The following is a 25,294-nucleotide window of genomic DNA, read 5'->3' as shown; positions in this document are numbered from 1 at the left end:
AAAATAGCAACTTGTTTATGTGTGGTTGAGATGACTTACGTGGCTTAATTTGACAAGGAATCTCAAGACTGACTTACACTGACTTGCATGCGATGACCATTTCATTTGTCTATTTCTCTATTATTGTAGAAAACAAAAAAAGTTTATTTTTTTTTATTAGAGAGGTTGCAATCATTACTGAAAGTATTCATTTGTCTATTTCTGAATTTTAGTTGTAAACACGTTATGTCATTTTCTTTAAACCCGAACTTGTTTGATTGTATGATTATCATTATTTTTTAAATAATTTTTTATATTAAAATATTTATTAATAATATTTTTTTATTTTTTTAAAATTATTTTTGATATCAACATAAAAAATATTAAAAATATATTAATTTAAAGTAAATAAAAAAATTAAAAAAATTTAATTTTTTTTTAAAATATTTTTAAAACATAAAAATAAACAGGCTATAACGAGACTGATATCGATGGCGCACTATCTTTACCGTAGGGAAGACATTGCATGGAAAGACCATTTCATTTGTTTTATGTCTCTATTATTGTAGAAAACAAAAAAAAGTTTATCTTTTTTTATCGGAGAGGTTACACTCGTTACTGAAAGCATTCATTTGTCAATTTCTCTTTGAATTTTAGTTACGTTACGCGTTATGTCATTTTCTACAAACACGAGCTTGTTTAATATTATAATTATAGTTGTTTTTTAAAAAAAAAATTTCGTCAAAATATATATTAAAAATGATTTTTTATTTTTTTAAAATTATTTTTAATATTAACACATTAAAGTGATTTGAAAACATTAAAAACATATTAATTTAAAATAAATTAAAAAAATTTAATCTTTTTTAAAAATACTTTTAAAATATAAAAATAAGCAGGCTCCATGAAGACTAATATCGATGGCGCACTATCTTTGCCGTAGGGAAGACATTGCATGGAAAGACCATTTCGTTTGTCTATGTCTCTATTATTGTAGAAAACAAAAAAAGTTTATCTTTTTTGACTAGGAAGGTTGCACTCGTTACTGAAAGCATTCATTTGTCTATTTCTCTTTGAATTTTAGTTGTGTACGCGTTATGTCATTTTCTACAAACACTTATTGTTTGATAGTGTAATTATAGATGTTTTTTAATTAATTTTTTGTGTCAAAATATATAATAATAATGTTTTTTTATTTTTTTTAAATTATTTTTGATATCAGCACATCAAAATAATTTAAAAACATTAAAAACATATTAATTTTAAATAAATAAAAAAATTTAAAAAAAATTAAATGTTTTTAAAAATACTTTTAAAATATAAAAATAATCAAGCTAGCACTTTCCACCAAGAATATGAATTTGGAAAATAAGCCGAAAGAGAGGACTTTGTCTATGGCCGGTGGAAAATTATGACATTTGATTGTGATATTGCAAATTGCATTCCAACGATCTTATTTATAAAGAGCCTCTGACCGTTGCTTTTCGATACATAATTTCATCGAGGAGTCCAAATGGGTTTAAACAGGTTCTCTTCTTTAGCAGGGACACTGATGATTTATGCTATGGTTTTGTCACAAAGCTGGTGGTCATGTCACGGCTGTTTAGACGAAGAGAGAAGTGCTCTCTTGCGGATTCATAGCTCCTTTAATTACTCAAGCGGCACATTCCTTCAACCTTGGGGAAAAGTAGCCGACTGTTGTTCTTGGGAAGGCGTTGACTACAATTTCACTACAGGACGAGTTGTCGAACTTTATCTTCCAGGCAAAAGGGAAGAGGGATTGGGAGATTTGTACCTAAATGTCTCTTTGTTTCGTCCCTTCCAAGAACTGCAACATCTTGATTTAAGGGGAAATTTTATAGTTGGCTGTGTTGAGAATGAAGGTTTATCTCTTGTTTGCGTGATACTGCAATTTCAACAGGAAAAAAAAAATAGATTCTATATTTTTCAAGCTACTGATTGAAATGCCCATGCAGGTTTTGAAAGACTATCCGGACTTGACAGCTTGGTGTTTCTCGATTTAGGCGAAAACAAATTCGACAACAGCGTCCTTTCATCCCTTGGTGGGCTTTCATCTCTCAAATCCCTGGATATAGCGTACAACCAACTCAAAGGATCGTTCAATGTGACTGGTAACCTCACCTTTTTCGATTCCTAAAAACCAATCTGTGATTTTTGCTGTGACGTAATCTTAAATTTTTGTTTTTCGACAACCTAGAGCTAGATGCTTTGATCAACTTAGAGAGAGTGAACCTAGCGGGAAACGAGATTGACAAATTTGTGTTATCCGAAGGTATTGATTGCTTTCCACACTGATTGATGGTAGCTTTACCTCTTGATCAACCTAAAATCTCATTAATTGAATTGTATTTTCGAGGATGATTTTGCTCTAGAATAAAAGCTCAAAAGGTTTTAAAACTTGTTTTACTTCTGCTGTCCCCTGCAGATACTAGAGGTTTTGGAAATGTAAGCTTCATTTCATTATCTAATAGCACCTCAAATGGAAGAGCTCTTCCATTTACATTGCTGGAATCGTTGATGAAATTCCCATACTTCAGGACCCTTTCTTTGGCTAAGAATAATCTTGAAGGAAGTTTCGGAACAACATTAGATAAAGGTAATTTGTGGTATTGATGCCTAAAAGTGATCCTGAATATCTGTTAATTGTTCTCTTTTTCTTTGTAAACGTGCTTTAAATCATATTTTCCTAGTTATAGGAATTTAATTGATTGTAGCGGGGACATTATAATGGAGCTTCTTGTTGGTTTCATCATCTTGTTTCCTTATCATTATCCGGCTCTTGAATACCAAGAATAATTTCTTGTGGGTTTGATTATTGTAGACTTGGCTTCTCTGGCTTCTCTCAAGAATTTAGAAGAGTTGGATTTGAGTTTGTCCACTGTCGATAATAGCTTTCTGCAAACAGTCAGAAAGATTACTACTCTAAAGAGTTTAAGATTGAATGGCTGTCGACTCAATGGCTCCATCCCTAAAGCCCAAGGTAAGTCTGACCACCTTTCCCCTCCTTAGGTGTTCTGCTTCTTCTCTGACTAAAATTTTTATGAATCAAAAAATTCTCAGGCCTATTTCAATTAAAGCATCTCCAAAATCTAGATATCAGCGGGAATGATCTCAGTGGTGCTTTGCCTTGGTGTTTGGAAAATTTGACATCCCTTCAAGGATTATATTTGTCTTCCAATAACTTTATTGGAGACATTTCCTTCTCTCCTCTTACAAGTCTCATATCTATCCGAGATTTATCACTTTCAGACAACCACTTTCAGATCCCCATCTCATTGAGCTCATTTCTCAACCATTCACAACTCAAGTATTTCGTTGGTAGCAATAACCAAATATATGTTGAAGAATTAGAGGAGCATAATTTGGCCCCAAAGTTCCAATTAGAGCATCTGTATTTATCTGGCAATGGATATGGTGGAGCATTTTCCTTTCCCAAATTCCTCCTCCATCAATACAGCCTCCAAGACATTGATTTTTCTAACCTGAAATTGAGGGGAGGGTTTCCTATTTGGTTGTTAGAGAACAACACAAACCTATATGAACTCCATTTGGTCAACAATTCTCTTTCAGGGACTTTTCAATTGCCAATTCATCCTCATCAGAATTTGTCTGAATTAGATATTTCTAACAATAACTTCGAAAGCCACATTCCTAGAGAAATAGTATCATATTTTCCAAGTTTAACATTTTTATCCATGTCTTATAACCATTTCAGTGGTCGCGTTCCCTCTTCATTTGACTTTCTGTTGTATCTTCAAGTTTTGGACCTCTCAAATAACAACATCTCTGGAACCTTACCATCTTTCTTTAACTCTTCAGACCTTATGCATGTTTATCTGTCATGAAATATGCTACAAGGATCCTTAGAACATGCATTTCAGAAATCCTTTGATCTAATAACGTTGGATCTTAGCCATAATCATTTGACTGGTAGCATTCCAAAATCGATTGGTGAGTTTTCCCAACTGAGCTTTCTTCTCTGGGGTTATAATAATCTTGATGGCAGTATACCCACGCAATTATAGGAGGAGAGCGCAGTACTGTACCCTACAACCAGCGACGTTGCGCGTTCATATTAGGAAGAGCCCTTATTAAGGCACTGTAATTCAATTCCACGCTATCGACCATGTGGTTTGGATGGAATTGGTCGTCGTCATCACATGATTTTCCACGCATAATAGATTCTTCTTTATTTGGCTTATTGTCCCATTGATGCTTCGAGGAAATTCCCAAGTTTTAGCATTACATCATGCATGGTGCCAGCAGAAAGATCATCAATTCAATGGTCGGTAACACAGGGGTCTCGCCCCCCTCTGTTACGTTCCTTTTACTTTTCACTTTGCCTTGGAATGACAATAAAAAAATATCGGAATATCGAGATTTAATCTTGTATTACTAATTTTATTTTTTTTATTAGATCATAAAATAACTTTCTTAAATTACTTATAAGAACTAGAAATAATTAAGGGTTATTTCTCAAACAAAAGAAAAGGTAGTGGCACCGTAAATACACCATGCCTAGTTTAGAAATTTATACAATGATTTATGCATATTCAAGGTTGATAATGCAGTTTAACAAGACAAAAATTAAGAATTTGGAGGGTTTATTTTTATCGACTAAACTAATAGAAAGAGTCGAAATCTAGACGGAGGAAATCACAAATAATTATTGAAGTCACAAAACTTAAAAGACAAGTGAAAATCAATGACCCTACCAAAGTCAAGTCAACCGTGAAAACAACCTTTAATCATGTGACTTCTCATATGCGGATGAAAAATTGAAATAGAACATCTTAGTTACTGTGAAAGATAATATTTTTTTAATTTGATCAAATAATTTATTGATATTGAGATGTTTTGTCTCCTGATTTAGAATAAAATTTAAATTTTCACATTACCGAGAATATTTTTATTGATGTTGATGTTAACCTTGAGAAATTAAATAATGCTTTGAGAACCGACGAACATACAGAACCAATATAGAAAATTATGATGGAGATGATGATGACAAATATGAAATTGAAAAAGACAATTCTGATTAATTTGCACAACACATGAATGTGTAATGAAATTATTTTTAGTGTAATGACAATGACATGCATTTATTATTACATGATGAGAAACACATTTATTTTTTGTAATTTTTTTATTTTACATGGAACTGGTAATTTATATTGTGTGCGTTGTTGTATTTTTAAATATTTGCATGATGGATAGATAAAGAATATAGATACAATATGGCCACATATATTGTTTTATACAGATGGCATTACTGATATACTATAAAATACCAATAAATATACTGAAAGATTAAGTATGTTGGTTTATTTCATAGAGGTTTGAAATTATTCATTTCTCAATGATACTATTCATTATATTTATTACATATGGAATCACCAACAGATTAAGTCCATCAATATTTTCTGGAGAGCTTTAGAGTTGTTTATTTCTCAATTACACTATTAATTATTGTTTATTGTAGACATAATTACTAATAGACTAAAAAGTCATCGGTGATATTTCAAGGGCTTTGAAAATTTTCAATTACATGTTGCAGACAAAAATACCAAGAAAAATGTTAAAAATATTAATATTTAATTATCCATCAATAAAACCTTCCATTAAAAAAAACCAAATAAAGACCAGATTCTCTAATTTCATAAAAGACAAGCATTTCTTCTTCTTATCTCTTCCTCTTTTGTAAAAAACAAAAACGTTTATCTCTCTCTTTCTCTCATTCTTAACTCCTTCTCTTTTTCTTTTTCTTATTTGTCTTTTATCCCTAACGGGTAAGTCATTCTCTTCTCTTCTTTTTTTTCTCTGCTCAGTTTTTTTTTTTTTTTTAATGAACATATTATGTGAATTTGTTTTTTTTTCTCTGCTCAACTTCACTCACAACAAAATTAAAGTAGGATTTTTCTTTTTTCTTTTTTTTTTTTTATGTTTATTTTGCATTATATATTTTTTCTTATTTTTTGTTGAATTTTTCTGTTCAATTTTGTTGTTGGAATTGTTTTCATACAAGAATAGTTTTTTTTTTAATGAAGAGAGTCATGGTTTCTTCCTATCTTCCAAGGTTCTTCAATAGGGTGATCCTTTATCCCTTTATTTGTTTATCCTGACTATGGAGAATTTAAGAGGTATTTTTAAATAGGCATCATAGAACTCGAGGTTTCATTATCACTGGCAGTGCCAACAGAATATCATTACTCACTTGTGCTTTATTAATGACCTTATCATCTATTGTCAAGCAAATAGAACTCAGTCAAGATTGTGAGGAAGGCTTTGGATGATTTTGCAGGGTTGTTTGGTCTTGTTATAAATCCAAAGAAGAGCCCAATCTTTTTATCAGGAGTTAATGATGAGCTTGGGACCTCTTTACAAGATCTTTTGGGTTTCATGTTAGGTTCTTTGCCAATAAGATACCTGGTTGTTCTATTAATATCTATTAAACTAACTCACTCTGATTATAAGCCTTTAGTAGAGTGGATTCTCTCCAAGATTAAGCTGTGGACCTCAATTTTTTTTTACTTATATTGGGTGTCTTCAACTAATCAAATCATTTCTCTTCTCCATTCAGGTTTATTGGTCCTTCATGTTTATTCTCTCTTGCTCTATTATTAAGAGGATTAAGGATATCTTGGTTGCCTTTTTTTTTTTTTTTATATAAAAGCTACTCTATCTCCCACTCAAGGACTAAGGTGGCTCCGATCTATGTTTGATATCCTTTAAAAAGGGTGGCCTAAGAATAAAGAGGGCTTAAACTTGGAATGAAATGGTTATTCTCAAGCTAGCGACTACTATCAGATAGATCATCAGTTTGGTCATTGACACGACCAAAAGATTGATGTATTCTCCCAAGTGCAGGAGTGTCGAAGTAATAAATAACCCGGCAAGACCGGCGTCGAACCACAGAGAGGTTAATTGTATAAATTATAAATAACAACACAACAATAACAATAATAGCAACAATAACAACAACAACAACAACAACAATAATAATAATAATAATAATAATAATAATAATAATAATAATAATAATAATAATAATACTCAGTACGTGGCGTTGTTATACCTGAGAATGATCTAAAAGATCGGGTCACAGGTTTCCAGCTTATATACTGAGTTTATGGAAAGATCAAAGAGATATATTATATAATATAAACAGATTTATGATGCGGATGAACAAGGCAAGACCAACAATGTCAGGATCCTTGATCAAACACAGAGCATACTTAACATACATAAAATATAACAAGAATGTAAATAATAATAATAATAATAATAATAATAATAATAATAATAATAATAGTAATAATATTAGTAGTAATAATAATAATAACAATAAAAAAAAGAGGAGGAAGAAATTAATGAGAACTTTGAGATGGAAGATTAATGTAGGATTAAAACAATGATAAAAATAAATGTCAAGGTTAGAGGATCCACCAATGGTATTTCAAACAAGTATAGTATAAACTCTTATTACTCAATTTGGAAACCACACACGAAGGAGGTTCCATTCGGATGATTTGTCATTAATAGCTCATTATAAATTATTAACATGATCATATTAATTATCTCATTTACATAACACCAAAATTTTAAATATTATCAGGAATTCATGATGTTAATTGATGTTAACAACAAATCACGTACCTTTCATAGCCCAGGTGTAGGTAATACCATACGGTTAGGCTATGAGAGTGCCAAGCATTTGTTGTACCAAGTATTATACAACACAAATTTAGATTAACCATTTAACAAGCAAGGTATTAAGAATTAGTAAGATAAAAAGATAAGACATGTTAATATTAAACATTAAGGTTCATATTGAGTTTATACCATACTTGTTCTTACACCATTAGTGTAACCTTTTCACCTTGACATAATAAACTTAGCCAAACATAATGAAGAAAAGAAACATAAATAAACAAAACAAGAACATAAATAAAATACAAGTTAACTAAGGAAAGGAAAGGAAATGAAAAGCATAAACAAGAAATTAATGAAAGCAAAACTTAAGAATTACAAAAATATAAAGAGAGAAAATAAAGAGCATGAACTTGATCTAAACAACCAAACCCCTAAATACATGGCAAATGCCTCCTTTTATAGGCCAAAATTCAGAATTATTGCTTTGATGACTCATTGTTGAGTGGGTGGCCAACTTTTGACTTAGTGAAAATCCTTATCATCTTGTCTAAATAAAACGAAAATGTTAGCATCAGAACTGGGTCCACTTGAAAGCATGCAAGTTGTAGGAAATTGACTCAGCTTTCCAGGAAAAAAAAGTGGAGGTGATTTGGACTTCTAGAACTTCAGATATGGGCCAAACACTGAACAGTGTTTGGGCTGCAGGACAGATTCAGACTTCTCCGTTGTTGCTATAATTTGGACTTGAAAACGGCCTTCTTAGATCTTGATGTCCAAATGAAAGTTGTAGGCCTATGTCTTATCAAATCTCTGTAAAAATTTCAGATCATGTGGATATCTAGAACTCGAGATATGATCCAATTACCGAACAATATTCCAGTTTGGACTGCACCAACGTCTCTTTTCTAAGCTTCACCCTTCTTTATCTTCAAAATTTCAGTAGTTGAATTCATCAATCAATCCTTTGATTTATGTGATATGCCTGCATTTAAGATGAACATTTACCATATATTAGGGTAATTTATAATATTAGACTTGTTATTATAAAACATGCTTTAGTTAAGGAGTTACTGATACTTCAAGTGCAAAATGATGATATAAACCCTTTATAAACATGCACTTTTAAGTACTAATCAGTCATGATGGGTCCATAATGTTTTGCTCAAAGGCAGATCTTTTGGGCATGTCATGCCTCCTTTAATGTCTTCTTAGTCATGGAGGAAGGTTCTACTCATCAAAGATTGGTGTAAAAGGAAGTTTGTTTTCAATATTGGTAATGAAACTACTACCTCTATGTGGTTAGACTATTGGTTACCAGATGGGCAAGGATTATGCGACCTAGTGTCTTTTAGGGTGCTCACTTATACTGGGTTGTCATGGAATGCTAAGGTCCCATACATCATTAAGAGGGATACTTGGGTTTTTCCATTGGGTACTCAATTACTTTTAACCCAAGAGTGCCTTACCAAACCATTATGTCTGGAACGGTAACTCATTGGGGGAGGTTCTTTATTGACTCAGCATAGAAGGTTTTTAAATATTCCAGACCCACAGACTCTATACACCATCTTCTCTGGTTTTCAGGTTTCATCCTAAGACTCTCTTTTATCATGTTGTTTACCTTTATAGGTCGTCTCAATATCATGAATATATATACTACATGCTTTTTAGATCATTCCCTCTTCGCCATGTATCCTTTGTGGGTTACAAGTTGAAACACATGAACATTTATTCTTTTAGTGTCCTTTCTCTGCTACAATTTAGGGTGTTATCACAAATATGACCCTTATGGGTTGGCCTTCTTTGACATGACATCATCTACTTTAGTAGGCATACAAGCACTTCAAGAAGAAGAAAAAAAAGGACTTTACGCATTTACTTACTTGGCTAGCCTTCTGTACCTCAATTTACTTCATCTAGTGTGAGAGAAATAATCAAGTTTTTCATAAGATTTATTGATCTCATCAGGATGTTTGCAAAGATATTTTTTATTTGGTTCAGTCCCATTTGATAGAGCTCGAATTAGGTTTCATATCCAAGTTACTTTCAGGTCCATTTGGTGCCTCTAAGAATCATGAAATATAATTACTCTTGCTAATTTCAAGATTTTGTTTAGCATAATTTTACATGTAATCAACCGGTCCACTGACTCATCTGCTGTTTATCTTCACAATTTGCTTTTTTTCTTTTTCATTTTTTTTAGCTTTTGCTTTTTATTTCTTGTTATTTTTTGTCAAATAGACTAGGTAACAAGCATTTATACTTCTTGAGGTATGCTCCTCATGCTCTATATAGTTTCTTCCCTTTAATACAATAACTTTTATCCGAAAATAAAAAAAGAATTTTGTTTTGCTATACATTGCAAGTTTTAGTGTCTATTTAATATGTATGCTATGATTTTATTTTGACCAAGATGAACTTAATTATATAAAAATGCATGCAATCTAAACTAAATTATAGATCGAAAACAGCAGTTATCCAATTCAAAAAAACCACTCAAAGATTTGAGCTGAACCATTACACTAATGCAAAATTATTCATCAAAGAAATTTAGAAGTGCATTTTCAAGGAAACCAAAAATAATGGATACATGAACCTTGTTCGGTATACTTCTAGCTAAAACAGGATATCAATCATCGATAACTATCCTCCTCAATTGCATTTTAGCTGTCAAATGGAGAGGAAAACTTTATCATCATAACTAGTATAACATGAGTTAGATGACTGTTGATTTCCTGGGTTGGCACTCAAACTTGCAACACATTGTGCAAATTCTAAAATAGTGAATTTACATAGCCGGAATATCTACTATATAACTTTGGAAGACAATATTTTTTAATTTGATCAAATAATTTATTGATATCGAGTTGTTTTTGTCTACTGATTTAGAATAAAATTTTAAATTTTCACATTACGAGAATGTTTTTATTGATGTTGATGTTAACGTTGAGGAGTTAAATAAGGCTTTGAGAACCAACGGACATACAAAACCAATGCAAAAGATTATGATGGAGATGACGATGACGAAGATGAAATTGAAGAAAAATATCCTGATTAATTTGCACAACACACGAATGTGTAATGAAATTATCTTTAGTGTAATGACATTGACATGCATTTATTATTACATGATAAGGAAACATTAATTTTTTGTAATTTTATTATTTTACACAAAACTAGTATTATTATATTGTTTGCGTTGTTGTATTTTTAAGTATTTGCATGATGGATAGATAAAGCATATAGATACAATATGGCCACATATATTGTTTTATACAAATGGCATTACCGACATACTATAAAATACCAATAAATATACTAATAGATTAAGTCTGTTGGTTTATTTCAGAGAGTTTTGAAATTGTTCACTTTTCAATGACACTATTCATTATACTTCCGAAAAGATAGATTTCACGTCATAACCAAATTTTTGAACAAATAATAAAAATTAAATATAATTGACAATGGGGTTAAGACAATAAATTTTGAAGTTTGGAGATGTAATTTGAGAGTTAATTGATCAATTTTGAAAGAATTAAAAGTTAAAAATTTAATTAAGGGTCAAATTGGACAATCCACTGTTTTGTAAATAGTATTATAATTTAGAGACTTAATTGAAATTAATCCAAAAGGGCAAGATTAAAAGAAACTTTTAATTGTTTAGGGGTCTAATTGCCGAATTTCCAAAGTCCAGGGGTCAAATTGAAAATGTCCATGGCTGCTTGAAACGTCGCCGTTACTGGTGGAATCCATTGCTGCCGAAACGTCGCCGTTGCTGGTGAAACAGTCGTGTTCGTCTTCTGCATCCCGATTCAACAGGCTGAAGATCTGCAACGAAGTTGATCCAATCGTGGACCATGTCTATCGCCCACGATCTCGTCGGGGAAGAGAAGAGTCCTGCAAAGACAGGACTAGTTAAAAGAGAGGGGCTGGGGAGTCTATAAAAGGAAGCAGAAAACCTAGTCGAAGAGGAGGCCGAAAATCAGAGGAAAAAACCAGAAACAGGGCAGGAAGAAACCCAGAAAAAACCAGAAAAACGCAAGCAAAAAAACCAGAAAAGAAGAAGAAAAAACAACCCAAAAACAGAGAACTCACAGCACAGAAACAGAGCAGATAAAACCAAAAAAAATATACAGAGAAGGGGGAGAAAGGCAGGGTAGAGTCACAGATCAGTCATGGCCTTCGTCCCTGCAGAAAAAGAACAACCAAGAACCAAGGACTATTGACAACCGGCATCACCACTGTCTGGTTTCCTTCATCTTAAAACAGAGGAGACAAAACGCAAGCAAAGAAAAACAGCAGAAGGAAAGAACACAAGCAGAGGAAACGAGATCGCTGCAACTGCCTTCAGTGTTTCCAGAACCAGGAGAGAAAGCAAAGGAAAACGAGAATCAAAGCATAGTAAAGCAGAGGAGAAGAGAACAGACGACCACCGGCATCGCAGCCTTCTTCATCATCTCCAGCAGCAGGTATCGCCACACCTTTTTTGCTTCTTCATTTTAAAACGCAATTGTAGTGTTACAAGAACACTGTGTGAAGGTAATTTAATTACCTTCACCAGTGTTCATGCACGCGTGAACAATTCACGCGTGCTGTTAGTATTTTTTTTTCTCTTGCCCAGCTGGTCACTGGCTTGGGCCAGTGACCAGGCCGGGCTGGCTGGGTCCAGCCCAGCCCATGTGGGCTGAGCTGGGCCCAGCCCCAAAAAAAATATATATGCTGGGCTGGGCTGGGTCCGGCCCGGCCCCAAAAAAATAAAAAAACAGAAAAATAAAAAAAGAGGTAGAGAAAAAATAAAAAATAAAAAATGTGTATGCATAAATAAAAATAATATAAATTTATTGGTTTATTCACTAACGCTAGAGTTAGGAATAAAAATACCGGTTTAAATTTATATTATTTTTATTCGTTGTATTTTATTTTATTTGGATGAATAGAAATAATGTAAATTTATTGGTTTATTCACTGACGCCAGGGTCAGGAATAAAAATACCGGTTTAAATTTATATTATTTTTATTCGTTGTATTTTATTTTATTTTAGCTAGAAAAATAAAAAATATGTGCATGTGTAAAAATGAATCTAGTATTATTTATTTATTCACTGGCGCCAGAGTCGGGAATAAAAAAAAACATTTTATTTAAATTTATTTTTTTTAGCTACGTAATATTTATCAACGCTAGAGTTGGAAATATTCGTAGTTAATATTCACTGGCGCCAGAGTCAGGAATATTGTAAGCAAATTTTCATAACATAAAAAAAATAAACATTTAGCAATTTAAGACGAAACTAGCAATGCAGCCTGCCTCAGGTAGGACGTTTAAGGGGTGATAATATCTTCCATTTTACGTAACCAGTCCCGAACCATAGAATCTCTGTTGACCAGTTAGGGTTCCTAGTGACCATAATACTAGGTGGCGACTCCTTAAACAAGACTATTCCCATCAAAGAACAGGATGCCAGAAATCCGTTCTTTCCAAAGATTTAAAATTAATTTAGGGCCGCCGCGATGTCGGGTGCGACAGAATGGCGACTCCACTGGGGATTAATGGACCAAGCTTTGCTTTTTGTTTGTAAATTGCTATAATGTTTGTTGCGTTGTGTTTATTTGTTTATTTTTTCCTGCATTTTACTGCTTTAGCATGCATCCTTGTTTATATTATCATGCATCACGTTAAGAGCACACACGTTACAACTTAAGATAAGTGAGGGAGTAACGGTACCCCAATGGCTTTAGCCTGGGTAAGACTCGTGAAACCATCCAACTCTCGCTTGATTGTTTACTTGGAAGTGGTTGATATGCCAAACTGATATTACTCAGGGCCTCTATTTTCACACTTCTTGTAAGCCTCATATCGACCTTTTATGGACGATCACTGAGCATGCGAGAGACCCTTTGAAACTAGATAATGACCAACCCTTTGATGCACTCAACAATTAGGATCTTCCTATTAGGTTGTCATCCCGTGAAGGACGTGTCTGCATTCCATATGTATTTTTAATTGAATCAACATTTTGCATAAATTGCATGATTTACATTTACAGGTTGAAATATAGGTTCCCATTTGAAACCTACATATAATAAACCCTTTCGACAAAAGACAAATGGAAAACGAAGAAAGAGCCCAGTTGGAAGCCTAACATCAAAAAGAGGTGGACAATATTAAAGAAGAAGTCGCAAGGCTTACTAGTCTACTCGAGCAGGCCTTGAGAGATAAATCCAGAAAAGCAACACTTACAGCTCAGCCTGAACCTATGCTTGTAAATCCCTTCAATCTACAGAATCTGGTGGCAAATGGGTTGTCGTCTGATTTTCAACAAGCCATGCATTTTCATCCAGCATACCCCACGAGAATGTCGTTTACCATTGATTCTACAGAGAATGAATCTCAAAAGGGCAAAATGGTAAAAGAAGATGAGCTGAACAAATTCATTGCCCTTGAACAAAGGATAAGGGCATTTGAGGGAATTCCCCTATATGATCCTATAAAGGCTGCTGAGATGTGTTTGGTGCCCAACGTGGTCATTCCAAAAAAATTTAGAGTGCCAGAATTTGTTAAATATACGGGAACTCAATGCCCTATAACTCATCTCAAAGCATACTACAACAAAATGGCTGAGGTGGTTCATGATGAGAAACTGCTGATTCATTTCTTTCAAGACAGTCTGAGTAATGTTGCCCTCACTTGGTATACGCGGTTGGACAATACTAAGGTTAAAAAATGGAAGGATTTAGTTGATGCCTTCATGAGGCAATATAAGTTCAATATCGACATGGGACCTGATCATTTAAGCTTGCAAGCTATGGAGAAGGACAACAAAGAGTCCATAAGAGAGTACGCTCGAAGATGGAGTGAGGTAGCTGCACAAGTTAACCCTCCCATGTTGGAAAAAGAGATGATCACTTTATTTTCCGACACCTTTAAAGCTCCGTACTTTGAATACTTGGTTAGAAGCTCTGCACAACATTTCACTGACCTGATTGTTATAGCTGAGAGGATTGAACAAGCCATTGGGTTAGGTAAGATTGCTAACCCGACTGAGACGAACGGTTTCACTGAAGGTGGTTGCCAAGACACTTCTCATTTCTATAGCTAATTGCTTCGCATCGACTCCTAGAAATCAACTATCTTGAAGATAAAGCTATGGTGATATTAGGTCGAGAATGATCTACATTTGATTTCAATTGATTGTTGAAAAGATGCTTTTGTCGAGGAGAATGAATGATTGAAATATTCCAGAAATTCCAATCAATGATCGTTAAATGTTTAGCCTCTTTATATGTTATCATACCAGTATTCATAGCCCAAGATGTTGTCATTACTTATTTTCTAAAGTTTCAATGAAAATAATGAGTTTGTCAGTCAATCGTGTTTACGATTAACATTATTTATTTTTTCTGAGAGAGTTTTCTTATTCACAAACACATCTTTGAAGCCTGGTGCAATCTCATAGACGCAATTCATCTCTTTTACCGAGAAATCAGTTTCCCTATTAGAGTTTTGAAAAAAAATTGATCTGGCATTTTGATTTCAAAAAATAATTTGATGTTTTTTCAAAAACGACATTTTTGACATTCTACTTGTAGAATGACAAATGAATCAAGCAACTCCATAATTGAGGTGACTAAATTATAAAAACAATTGAAAAAAAGAAGAATAAACACCCTTACCCCATTACTCTTGAATCATGTGTTTTTAAATGTATGAATAATGGTATGTAGTGAACTTATTGCTCATAACTCATGAAATGCATCTTTGCAAAGAATAAACCATCACACTATACAAGGTCAAAGTTTATTGATCATAGATGTTTGCGCTTGAAATGAGGAAAGGCCATCTTTGTTATTCATTTCACGTTCTAAAATAAGTACATCCCTTGCAAACCCTTTTTGAGCCTGAATAATTTTTCTTTCATAAAAAAATCCCGACTAAGATCACACCCTACATTGGGGGCAAGTGAAATTTCAATGATCAAGAAGGATGATAAAGCCATGAGAAAGCCAAAAGGCAAAAGAGCCTAAGAAACTCAAATGCTAGGGATCATGCCCACATCACAAAAAAGGGGGCAAGTGAAATTTCAATGATCAAGAAAGAGGATAAAGCCATGAGAAAGCCAAAATGTAAAAGAGCCCAAAAAACTCAAATACTAGGGGGCATGCCCAAATCTCAAGAAAAAGTGATAACCAAGATAAAGTGAGTATGCTCTAGCGAAGCAATGGAAAAGAAAAAAAAAGGGCAAATCAAAGAAGAGCGGCAAAGGAAAATATGAATGACGTCAAAAGTCAAACTATTGATCGTGATCTTTAGTCTTTGAAACCCTGAAACACTCTTTGAGCCTTATGAATTCTTTTATTTCATAGCCGAAAACCACAGCCTACGTTACGTGCCTATAGAAGCCCTTTCTAATCAAGCAAGCAATCAATCTAGAACAATAAACAATGCTATCAAAATGCAAAGAATGCTTTTTTATAAGATTCATGACATCAAGAACAAACTACTCATTATTATTCATGCTGATAAAAATAAATGTTCAAAAAGAGACAAGTTTTTCTCTTACAAAACCTCGAGTTTTTTCTCGAGCCCTTCACTTCGAAACAAAAGGTCATCTCATGACATATTTTCACCGAAGACCTCATTGCCAAACACAATAGCAAATAATCTCTTTTACAAGAAAGAAAATAACCAAGGAGTTGCAAGATTTCAAAAGCAAATTGTTTTAGACTCGCATCGAAATAATTTTTGTTTTTAAAATACAAGATCAAGATTTCAAGATTCATTCTAGACCCATATTCCTTTACCAAATGAGAGAGTGGCCTCTTAAATCCATTGTTCATCTAAGTCGGTGACATAGCACACTTGGGGGCAATTACCAGTACAAGGGGGCAACATTGTGTTTAAGGAAAATCTATCATCCTTTACAACAAGACAATGGGGCATTTTGGTTTACAAAAGACAGCTCGATCCTTTCAGCAAGTGATACCGAATGTTTTTAGCAGTGAGATGAGGGGTAATGAATAATCCTCTCAAATTATGTGACGAGATTAGAAAATCTCTAGCAAGCAAGTGAGTCACGATGGGTACCTCAAAAGCTGAGTTATGTAAACAAATCTGGAAATAAACTTACATGGGCCAACTCGAGTGGGCTAGGAGTCAAGCAACGAGGATGACTCAAATCAAATAGTAAGATCTCACCAAACAATCAACAAGAAGACTATGAAGAAATGGGGCCTATATTTCAAATCAGGTAATGATGCATGCATATCATTTAAACTTTGAAACATTGAGCAATGACTTTTGCATTAGAAAATATTTTGAACAGAATCCATCCAGTGGAAGGCCAACTTGAAATGGCGATCAATGAAATTGCTTTTGAAAAAATTATCATTTTTTGATAATTTTTCAACCTGGGCAGGCTGCCCATGAGAATTAGGCCACCAAAAAAGAAAAAAATCTTTGTATTTTTCCACCACCTTTCAGTTCCACATCAAAGGTAGTGCATTTTCTATCCTACCTCCATTCGAGCGCGCCTTCGAGCCCTCGTCTTATTTCTTTTCGAGCGCGCCTTCGAGCCCTCGACCATCAAAGGTAGTGCATTTTCTATCCTACCTCCATTCGAGCGCGGCTTCGAGCCCTCGACCATCAAAGGTAGTGCATTTTCTATCCTACCTCCATTCGAGCGCGCCTTTGAGCCCTCGTCTTACATTCGAGCGCGCCTTCGAGCCCTCGTCTTACATTCGAGCGCGCCTTCGAGCCCTCGTCTTATTTATTTTCGAGTGCGCCTTCGAGCCCTCGACCATCAAAGGTAGTGCATTTTCTATCCTACCTACATTCGAGCGCGCCTTTGAGCCCTCGTCTTATTTCTCTTCGAGCGCGCCTTCGAGCCCTCGACCATCAAAGGTAGTGCATTTTCTATCCTACCTCCATTCGAGCGCGCCTTCGAGCCCTCGTCTTATTTATTTTCGAGTGCGCCTTCGAGCCCTCGACCATCAAAGGTAGTGCATTTTCTATCCTACCTACATTCGAGCGCGCCTTTGATCCCTCGTCTTATTTCTCTTCGAGCGCGCCTTCGAGCCCTCGACCATCAAAGGTAGTGCATTTTCTATCCTACCTCCATTCGAGCGCGCCTTCGAGCCCTCGTCTTACATTCGAGCGCGCCTTCGAGCCCTCGTCTTATTTATTTTCGAGTGCGTCTTCGAGCCCTCGACCATCAAAGGTAGTGCATTTTCTATCCTACCTACATTCGAGCGCGCCTTTGAGCCCTCGTCTTATTTCTCTTCGAGCGCGCCTTCGAGCCCTAGACCATCAAAGGTAGTGCATTTTCTATCCTACCTCCATTCGAGCGCGCCTTCGAGCCCTTGTCTTACATTCGAGCGCGCCTTCGAGCCCTCGTCTTATCCATTCGAGCGCGCCTTCAAGCCCTCGTCTTATTTATTTTCGAGCACGCCTTCGAGCCCTCGACCATCAAAGGTAGTGCATTTTCTATCCTACCTCCATTCGAGCGCGCCTTCGAGCCCTCGTCTTATCCATTCGAGCGCGCCTTTAAGCCCTCGTCTTACATTTGAGCGCGCCTTCGAGCCCTCGACCATCAAAGGTAGTGCATTTTCTATCCTACCTCCATTCGAGCGCGCCTTCGAGCCCTCGTCTTACATTCGAGCGCGTCTTGGAGCCCTCGTCTTATCTCCATTCGAGCGCGCCTTCGAGCCCTCATCTTATTAAAAAAAAAAAAATCTTGACTCTATGTGACCACCTGGGCTGGTAACCCATTACAATATGACCACCTGGGTCGGTAACCCATTACAATATACCAACTGGGCAGGTAACCCATTACAATGTGACCACCTGGGTCGGTAACCCATTACAATATACCATCCTATACTGGGCAGGTAACCCATTACAATGTGACCACTTGAGTCGGTAACCCATTAGAATATTCCAACTGGGCAGGTAACCCATTACAATGTGACCACCTGGGTCGGTAACCCATTACAATATACCAACTGGGCAGGTAACCAATTACAATGTGACCACCTGGGTCGGTAACCCATTATAATATACCATCCTATACTGGGCAGGTAACCCATTACAATGTGACCATCTGGGCCGGTAACCCATTACAATATACCATCACAAAAAAAAAAACGAAAAGAAAAAAAAAGAAAAAAATTGGCTGTCTTCCAAATGACTTGTTTTCTCTATAAAAGTCATATGTCAATCTCTGGTTTTCGAAGTTTTCAAGACTCTAAAAAAGAGGCAAAAGTTCTTTTTGTATCTAATTTTCTTTATAAATTTACTACACAAAGCTAAAAGAAAATGAAATTTTCTAATATCGTTGCATAGTAAATATTATAAAGAGAGGGCAACTGTCATAACCAAATTTTTGAACAAATAATAAAAATTAAATATAATTGACAATGGGGTTAAGACAATAAATTTTAAAGTTTGGAGATGTAATTTGAGAGTTAATTGATCAATTTTGAAAGAATTAAAAGTTAAAAATTTAATTAAGGGTCAAATTGGACAATCCACTGTTTTGTAAATAGTATTATAATTTAGAGACTTAATTGAAATTAATCCAAAAGGGCAAGATTAAAAGAAACTTTTAATTGTTTAGGGGTCTAATTGCCGAATTTCCAAAGTCCAGGGGTCAAATTGAAAATGTCCATGGCTGCTTGAAACGTCGCCGTTACTGGTGGAATCCATTGCTGCCGAAACGTCGCCGTTGCTGGTGAAACAGTCGTGTTCGTCTTCTGCATCCCGATTCAACAGGCTGAAGATCTGCAACGAAGTTGATCCAATCGTGGACCATGTCTATCGCCCACGATCTCGTCGGGGAAGAGAAGAGTCCTGCAAAGACAGGACTAGTTAAAAGAGAGGGGCTGGGGAGTCTATAAAAGGAAGCAGAAAACCTAGTCGAAGAGGAGGCCGAAAATCAGAGGAAAAAACCAGAAACAGGGCAGGAAGAAACCCAGAAAAAACCAGAAAAACGCAAGCAAAAAAACCAGAAAAGAAGAAGAAAAACAACCCAAAAACAGAGAACTCACAGCACAGAAACAGAGCAGATAAAACCAAAAAAAATATACAGAGAAGGGGGAGAAAGGCAGGGTAGAGTCACAGATCAGTCATGGCCTTCGTCCCTGCAGAAAAAGAACAACCAAGAACCAAGGACTATTGACAACCGGCATCACCACTGTCTGGTTTCCTTCATCTTAAAACAGAGGAGACAAAACGCAAGCAAAGAAAAACAGCAGAAGGAAAGAACACAAGCAGAGGAAACGAGATCGCTGCAACTGCCTTCAGTGTTTCCAGAACCAGGAGAGAAAGCAAAGGAAAACGAGAATCAAAGCATAGTAAAGCAGAGGAGAAGAGAACAGACGACCACCGGCATCGCAGCCTTCTTCATCATCTCCAGCAGCAGGTATCGCCACACCTTTTTTGCTTCTTCATTTTAAAACGCAATTTTAGTGTTACAAGAACACTGTGTGAAGGTAATTTAATTACCTTCACCAGTGTTCATGCACGCGTGAACAATTCACGCGTGCTGTTAGTATTTTTTTTTCTCTTGCCCAGCTGGTCACTGGCTTGGGCCAGTGACCAGGCCGGGCTGGCTGGGTCCAGCCCAGCCCATGTGGGCTGAGCTGGGCCCAGCCCCAAAAAAAATATATATGCTGGGCTGGGCTGGGTCCGGCCCGGCCCCAAAAAAATAAAAAAAAACAGAAAAAATAAAAAAAGAGGTAGAGAAAAAATAAAAAAAAAAAAATGTGTATGCATAAATAAAAATAATATAAATTTATTGGTTTATTCACTAACGCTAGAGTTAGGAATAAAAATACCGGTTTAAATTTATATTATTTTTTATTCGTTGTATTTTATTTTATTTGGATGAATAGAAATAATGTAAATTTATTGGTTTATTCACTGACGCCAGGGTCAGGAATAAAAAATACCGGTTTAAATTTATATTATTTTTATTCGTTGTATTTTATTTTATTTTAGCTAGAAAAATAAAAAATATGTGCATGTGTAAAAATGAATCTAGTATTATTTATTTATTCACTGGCGCCAGAGTCGGGAATAAAAAAAAAACATTTTATTTAAATTTATTTTTTTTAGCTACGTAATATTTATCAACGCTAGAGTTGGAAATATTCGTAGTTAATATTCACTGGCGCCAGAGTCAGGAATATTGTAAGCAAATTTTTCATAACATAAAAAAAATAAACATTTAGCAATTTAAGACGAAACTAGCAATGCAGCCTGCCTCAGGTAGGACGTTTAAGGGGTGATAATATCTTCCATTTTACGTAACCAGTCCCGAACCATAGAATCTCTGTTGACCAGTTAGGGTTCCTAATGACCATAATACTAGGTGGCGACTCCTTAAACAAGACTATTCCCATCAAAGAACAGGATGCCAGAAATCCGTTCTTTCCAAAGATTTAAAATTAATTTAGGGCCGCCGCGATGTCGGGTGCGACAATACTTATTATATATGGAATCACCGACAGATTAAGTCCATCGATATTTTCTGGAGAGCTTTAGAAGTGTTCACTGTTCACTTCTCAATGACACTGTTAATTATTGTTCGTTGCAAATGGAATTACTAATAGACTGAAAAGTCATCGATGATATTTGAGGGGCTCTGAAAATTTTCAATTAAATGTTACAGACAAAAATACCAAGGAAAATGTTAAAATTTAATTATCCATCGAAAAAAAAAAAACCCAAATAAAGACCAGATGCCCTAATATCACAAAAGACAAGCATTTCTTCTTCTTATCTCTTCCTCTTTTGTAAAAAAACAAATATGTTTCTCTCTCTCTCTCTCTCTCTCTCTCTCTCTCTCATTCTTAACTCCTCTTTTCTTTTTCTTATTTGTCTTTCATCCCTACCAGGTAAGTCATTCTCTTCTCTTTTTTTGTTCTCTGCTCAGTTTTACTCTTTTTTTTTTAATCAACATATTATGTGGAATTTGTTTTTTTTTTCTCTGCTCAACTTCACTCACTACAAAATTAAAGTAGGATTTTTTTTTCTTATTTTTTTATGTTTATTTTGTATTATATTTGATTTTCATATTTTTTGTTGAATTTGTTTTATTCAATTTTGTTGTTGGAATTGTTTTCATACAAGAATAGTTTTTTTTTTTAATGGAGAAAGTCGTGGTTTCTTCCCATATTCCAAGGTTCTTCGATAGGGTGATCCTTTGTCCCCTCATTTTTTTATCCTAACTATGGAGAATTTAAGAGGTATTTTTAAAAAGGCCTTACGGAACCCGAGGTTTCATTATCACTGGGAGTGCCAACAGAATATCATTACTCACTTGTGCTTTACTAATGACCTTATCATTTATTATCAAGCAAATAGAACTCAGTTAAGATTGTGAGGAAGGCTTTGGATGATTTTGTAGGGTTGTTTGGTCTTGTTATAAATCCAAAGAAGAGCCCAATCTTTTTATCAGGAGTTAATGATGAGTTTGGGACCTCTTTACAAGATCTTTTGGGTTTCATGTTAGGTTTTCTACCAATAAGATACCTGGTTGTTTTATTGATATCTATTAAACTAACTCACTCTGATTATAAGCCTTTAGTAGAGTGGATTCTCACCAAGATTAAGCTGTGGATCTCAGTTTTTTTTTTTTTTTTTTACTTCTGTTGGGCATCTTCAACAAATCAAATCATTTCTCTTCTCCATCCAGTTTTATTGGCCAACCATGTTTATTCTCTCTTGCTCTATTATTAAGAGGATTAAGGATATCTTGGTTGCCTTTCTTTATAAAGGCTACTATATCTCCCATTCAGGGGCTAAGGTGGCTCGTGTCTATGTTTGATATCGTTTAAAAAAGGTGGCCTAAGAATAAGGAAAGCTTAAACTTGGAATGAAATGGTTATTCTCAAGCTAACGACTACTATCAGATAGATCATCAGTTTGGTCATGATGGGTCCATAATATTTTACTCAAAGGCAGATCTTTTGGGCATGTCATGCCTCTTTTAATGTCTTCTTAGTCATGGAGGAAGGTTCTACTCATCAAAGATTGGTGTAAAAGGAAGTTTGTCTTTAATATTGGTACTAAAACTACTACCTCTATGTGGTTAGATTATTTGGTTACCAGATAGACAACGGTTATGCGACCTAGTGTCTTTTAGGGTGCTCACTTATACTGGGTTGTCATGGAATTCTAAGGTCCCATACATCATTAAGAGGGATACTTGGGTTTTTTCCATTGGGTACTCAATTACTTTTAACCCAAGAGTGCCTTACCAAACCATTGTGTCTGGAACGGTAACTCATTGGGGGAGGTTCTCTATTGACTCGGCATGGGAGGTTCTTAAAAATTCTAGACCCATAGACTCTATACACCATCTTCTCTGATTTTCAGGTTTCATCCTGAGACTCTTTTATCATGTTGTTTACCTTTATAGGTCGTCTCAATATCATGAATAGACTACGTGCTTTTTAGATCATTCCCTCTTCGATATATATTCTTTGTGGGTTACAGGTTGAAACACATGAACATTTATTCTTTTAGTGTCCTTTCTTTGCTACAATTTAGGGTGCTATCACGAATATGACCTTTATGGGTTGGTCTTCTTTGACATAACATCATCTACTTTAGTAGGCATACAAGCACTTGAAGAATAATAAAAAAAAGGACTTTACGCATTTACTTACTTGGCTAGCCTTCTGTACCTCTATTTACTTCATCTAGTGTGAGAGAAATAATCAAGTTTTTCATAAGATTTATTGATCTCATCAGGATGTTTGCAAAGATATTTTTTATTTGGTTCAGTCCCGTTTGATAGAGCTCGAACTAGGTTTCATATCCCAGCTACTTTCAGGTGTATTTGGTGCCTCTGAGAATCATGAAATATAATTACTCTTGCTAATTTTAAGATTTTGTTTAGCACAATTTTATATATAATCAATCGGTCGACTGACTCATCTACTGTTTATCTTCACAATCTTCTTTTGTTCTTTTTCAGTTTTTTTTTAGCTTTTGCTTCATTTACTTGTTATTGTTTTGTCAAATAAACTAGGTAACAAGCATTTATACTTCTTGAGATATGCTCCTCGTGCTCTATATAGTTTCTTCCCTTTAATACAATAACTTTTATCCGAAAATAAGAAAAGAATTTTGTTTTGCTATACATTGCAAGTTTTAATGTCTATTTAATATGTATGCTATGATTTTATTTTGATCAAGATGAACTTAATTATATAAAAATGCAAGCAATCTAAACTAAATTATAGATCGAAAACAACAGTTATCCGATTCAAAAAAACCACTCAAAGATTTGAGCTGAACCATTACACTAATGCAAAATTATTCATCGAAGAAATTTAGAAGTGCATTTTCAAGGAAACCAAAAATAATGGATACATGAACCTTGTTCGGTATACTTCTAGCTAAAACAGGATATCAATCATCGATAACTATCCTCCTCGATTGCATTTTAGCTGTCATATGGAAAGGAAAACTTTATCATCATAACTAGTATTAACATGAATTAGATGACTGTTGATTTCCTGGGTTGGCACTCAAACTTGCAACGCATTTTGCAAATTCTAAAAAAGGGAATTTACATAGCCGGAATATCTACTATGTCATGTGCTTCAGGAGAATGGCTTCCCATGGTACCTGCTGCTTGAACCGGACAATTTGGACCCAAGCAGGAGATGCTTGAACAGGACAGCAAATTTGGTACCTGCTGCTTTGCTGCCTCGTTATCATATACATAGCCTGCCAGGAGACCTGAGAAAAGGAACGCACCGAGAGGATTTCCTAGTGACATGAAGTTGTAAAATAAACCAAAATGCTTCAAGCCGAAAAGCTCAGAGACAGTCGGTATCATTATCGAGAACTGAACTCCATAGCAGATCCCAAGTAATGCTGTTGCGGCGTAAAGGATACCATCAATTGCAGAAGCAAACAACAGGTACGTTATAATCATGATTACTTGAGTGCACGTCATCCATATTGTCCGAGGGATTGTTTTTGATCTGCAAGGAATAAATATCCAACGCATCAAAGTAATACAACACCACAAAAATATTGTAGCCTGTGCAGTCTGTATTCTTTTGGAACCGACAGTCAGACAATTACAATGGACTGATAACGAAATTTGAGGATGTGCCAAAGACAAAAGCTCATGGAAATATGTCAAGTAACATTCATATGACATTTTGGCAGAACATGAGCTATGCTTCTTATGCATCTGTTTTCTCCGTCTACGAGCATCAATATCTGGAGCATATAACAGAAGAAAAACCGATGCAACTTAATTCTCAGAGGACGCTCGCAATGTCCAATAGATGGTTTTACTGGGTTCTTGATACACATGACGAAGGACACGCAATCATCCGTTTATAAACGCCAAGATAGTAAAATGTGTTTTCCATAGGAGGAAAAAACCTTGCGGGCACATCGTGGCTTGTTAACAGCTTTCTTTTCTTTTGTCTTAGCAGGTGGCCCATCGAGCCATCATCAGGTCAAGCGATGAATGAATGCAGCAACCTTCTTCTTCGTCATAGCATGTAATTTTCCACAACCACTAACAAGACTGACAGCCACTGCATTATTTTCGGCCGTAGGGAACACGTCGCGCGCGATGACCAGTTCATCTGTCTCTTGTAAAAAGTTAGA

At 35.2% G+C, this 25,294-nt stretch overlaps 2 protein-coding genes across 3 annotated transcripts in view; one reads left to right on the top strand and one right to left on the bottom strand.

The window, feature by feature from the left end:
• Nucleotides 1-1,467: 1,467 nt before the first annotated feature.
• On the top strand, nucleotides 1,468-25,294 carry LOC118032638 (cuscuta receptor 1). 2 transcript variants are annotated; one of them, XM_073410092.1, is made up of 6 exons: nucleotides 1,468-1,862; nucleotides 1,956-2,111; nucleotides 2,198-2,272; nucleotides 2,426-2,596; nucleotides 2,822-2,980; nucleotides 25,117-25,294. In XM_073410092.1, exons 1-6 carry the CDS (start codon nucleotides 1,493-1,495, stop codon nucleotides 25,149-25,151), a joined length of 966 nt encoding a protein of 321 aa, XP_073266193.1. In that variant the 5' UTR covers nucleotides 1,468-1,492; the 3' UTR covers nucleotides 25,152-25,294. The 2 variants fall into 2 exon arrangements, with proteins under 2 accessions (XP_073266193.1, XP_034893297.1); XM_035037406.2 differs by lacking the exon at nucleotides 25,117-25,294 and adding an exon at nucleotides 3,061-4,199 and having other exon boundaries at nucleotides 1,469-1,862.
• The window catches only part of LOC118032636 (protein NUCLEAR FUSION DEFECTIVE 4), a 38,879-nt gene continuing 37,559 nt past the window's right edge, over nucleotides 23,975-25,294 (bottom strand). Inside the window, exon 3 of the mRNA XM_035037405.2 lies at nucleotides 23,975-24,651. Coding sequence (XP_034893296.1) covers nucleotides 24,231-24,651 — 421 coding nt within the window. The 3' untranslated portion in view covers nucleotides 23,975-24,230. The remainder of the gene's footprint in view (nucleotides 24,652-25,294) is intronic.

The sequence above is a fragment of the Populus alba genome, chromosome 6 (assembly GCF_005239225.2).
Source record: "Populus alba chromosome 6, ASM523922v2, whole genome shotgun sequence".
Lineage (NCBI taxonomy): Eukaryota > Viridiplantae > Streptophyta > Magnoliopsida > Malpighiales > Salicaceae > Populus > Populus alba.
Note: the sequence above shows the minus strand (reverse complement) of the source record. Positions and strands in the feature narration are given on the sequence as shown.

Coding starts and splice junctions, on each gene's coding strand:
- LOC118032638 (XM_035037406.2), top strand. CDS start 1,493: ATGGGTTTAAACAGGTTCTCTTCTTTAGCAGGGACACTGATGATTTAT. Junction 1,863..1,955: donor TGGCTGTGTTGAGAATGAAG/GTTTATCTCTTG, acceptor ATGCCCATGCAG/GTTTTGAAAGACTATCCGGA. Junction 2,597..2,821: donor CGGAACAACATTAGATAAAG/GTAATTTGTGGT, acceptor TGATTATTGTAG/ACTTGGCTTCTCTGGCTTCT.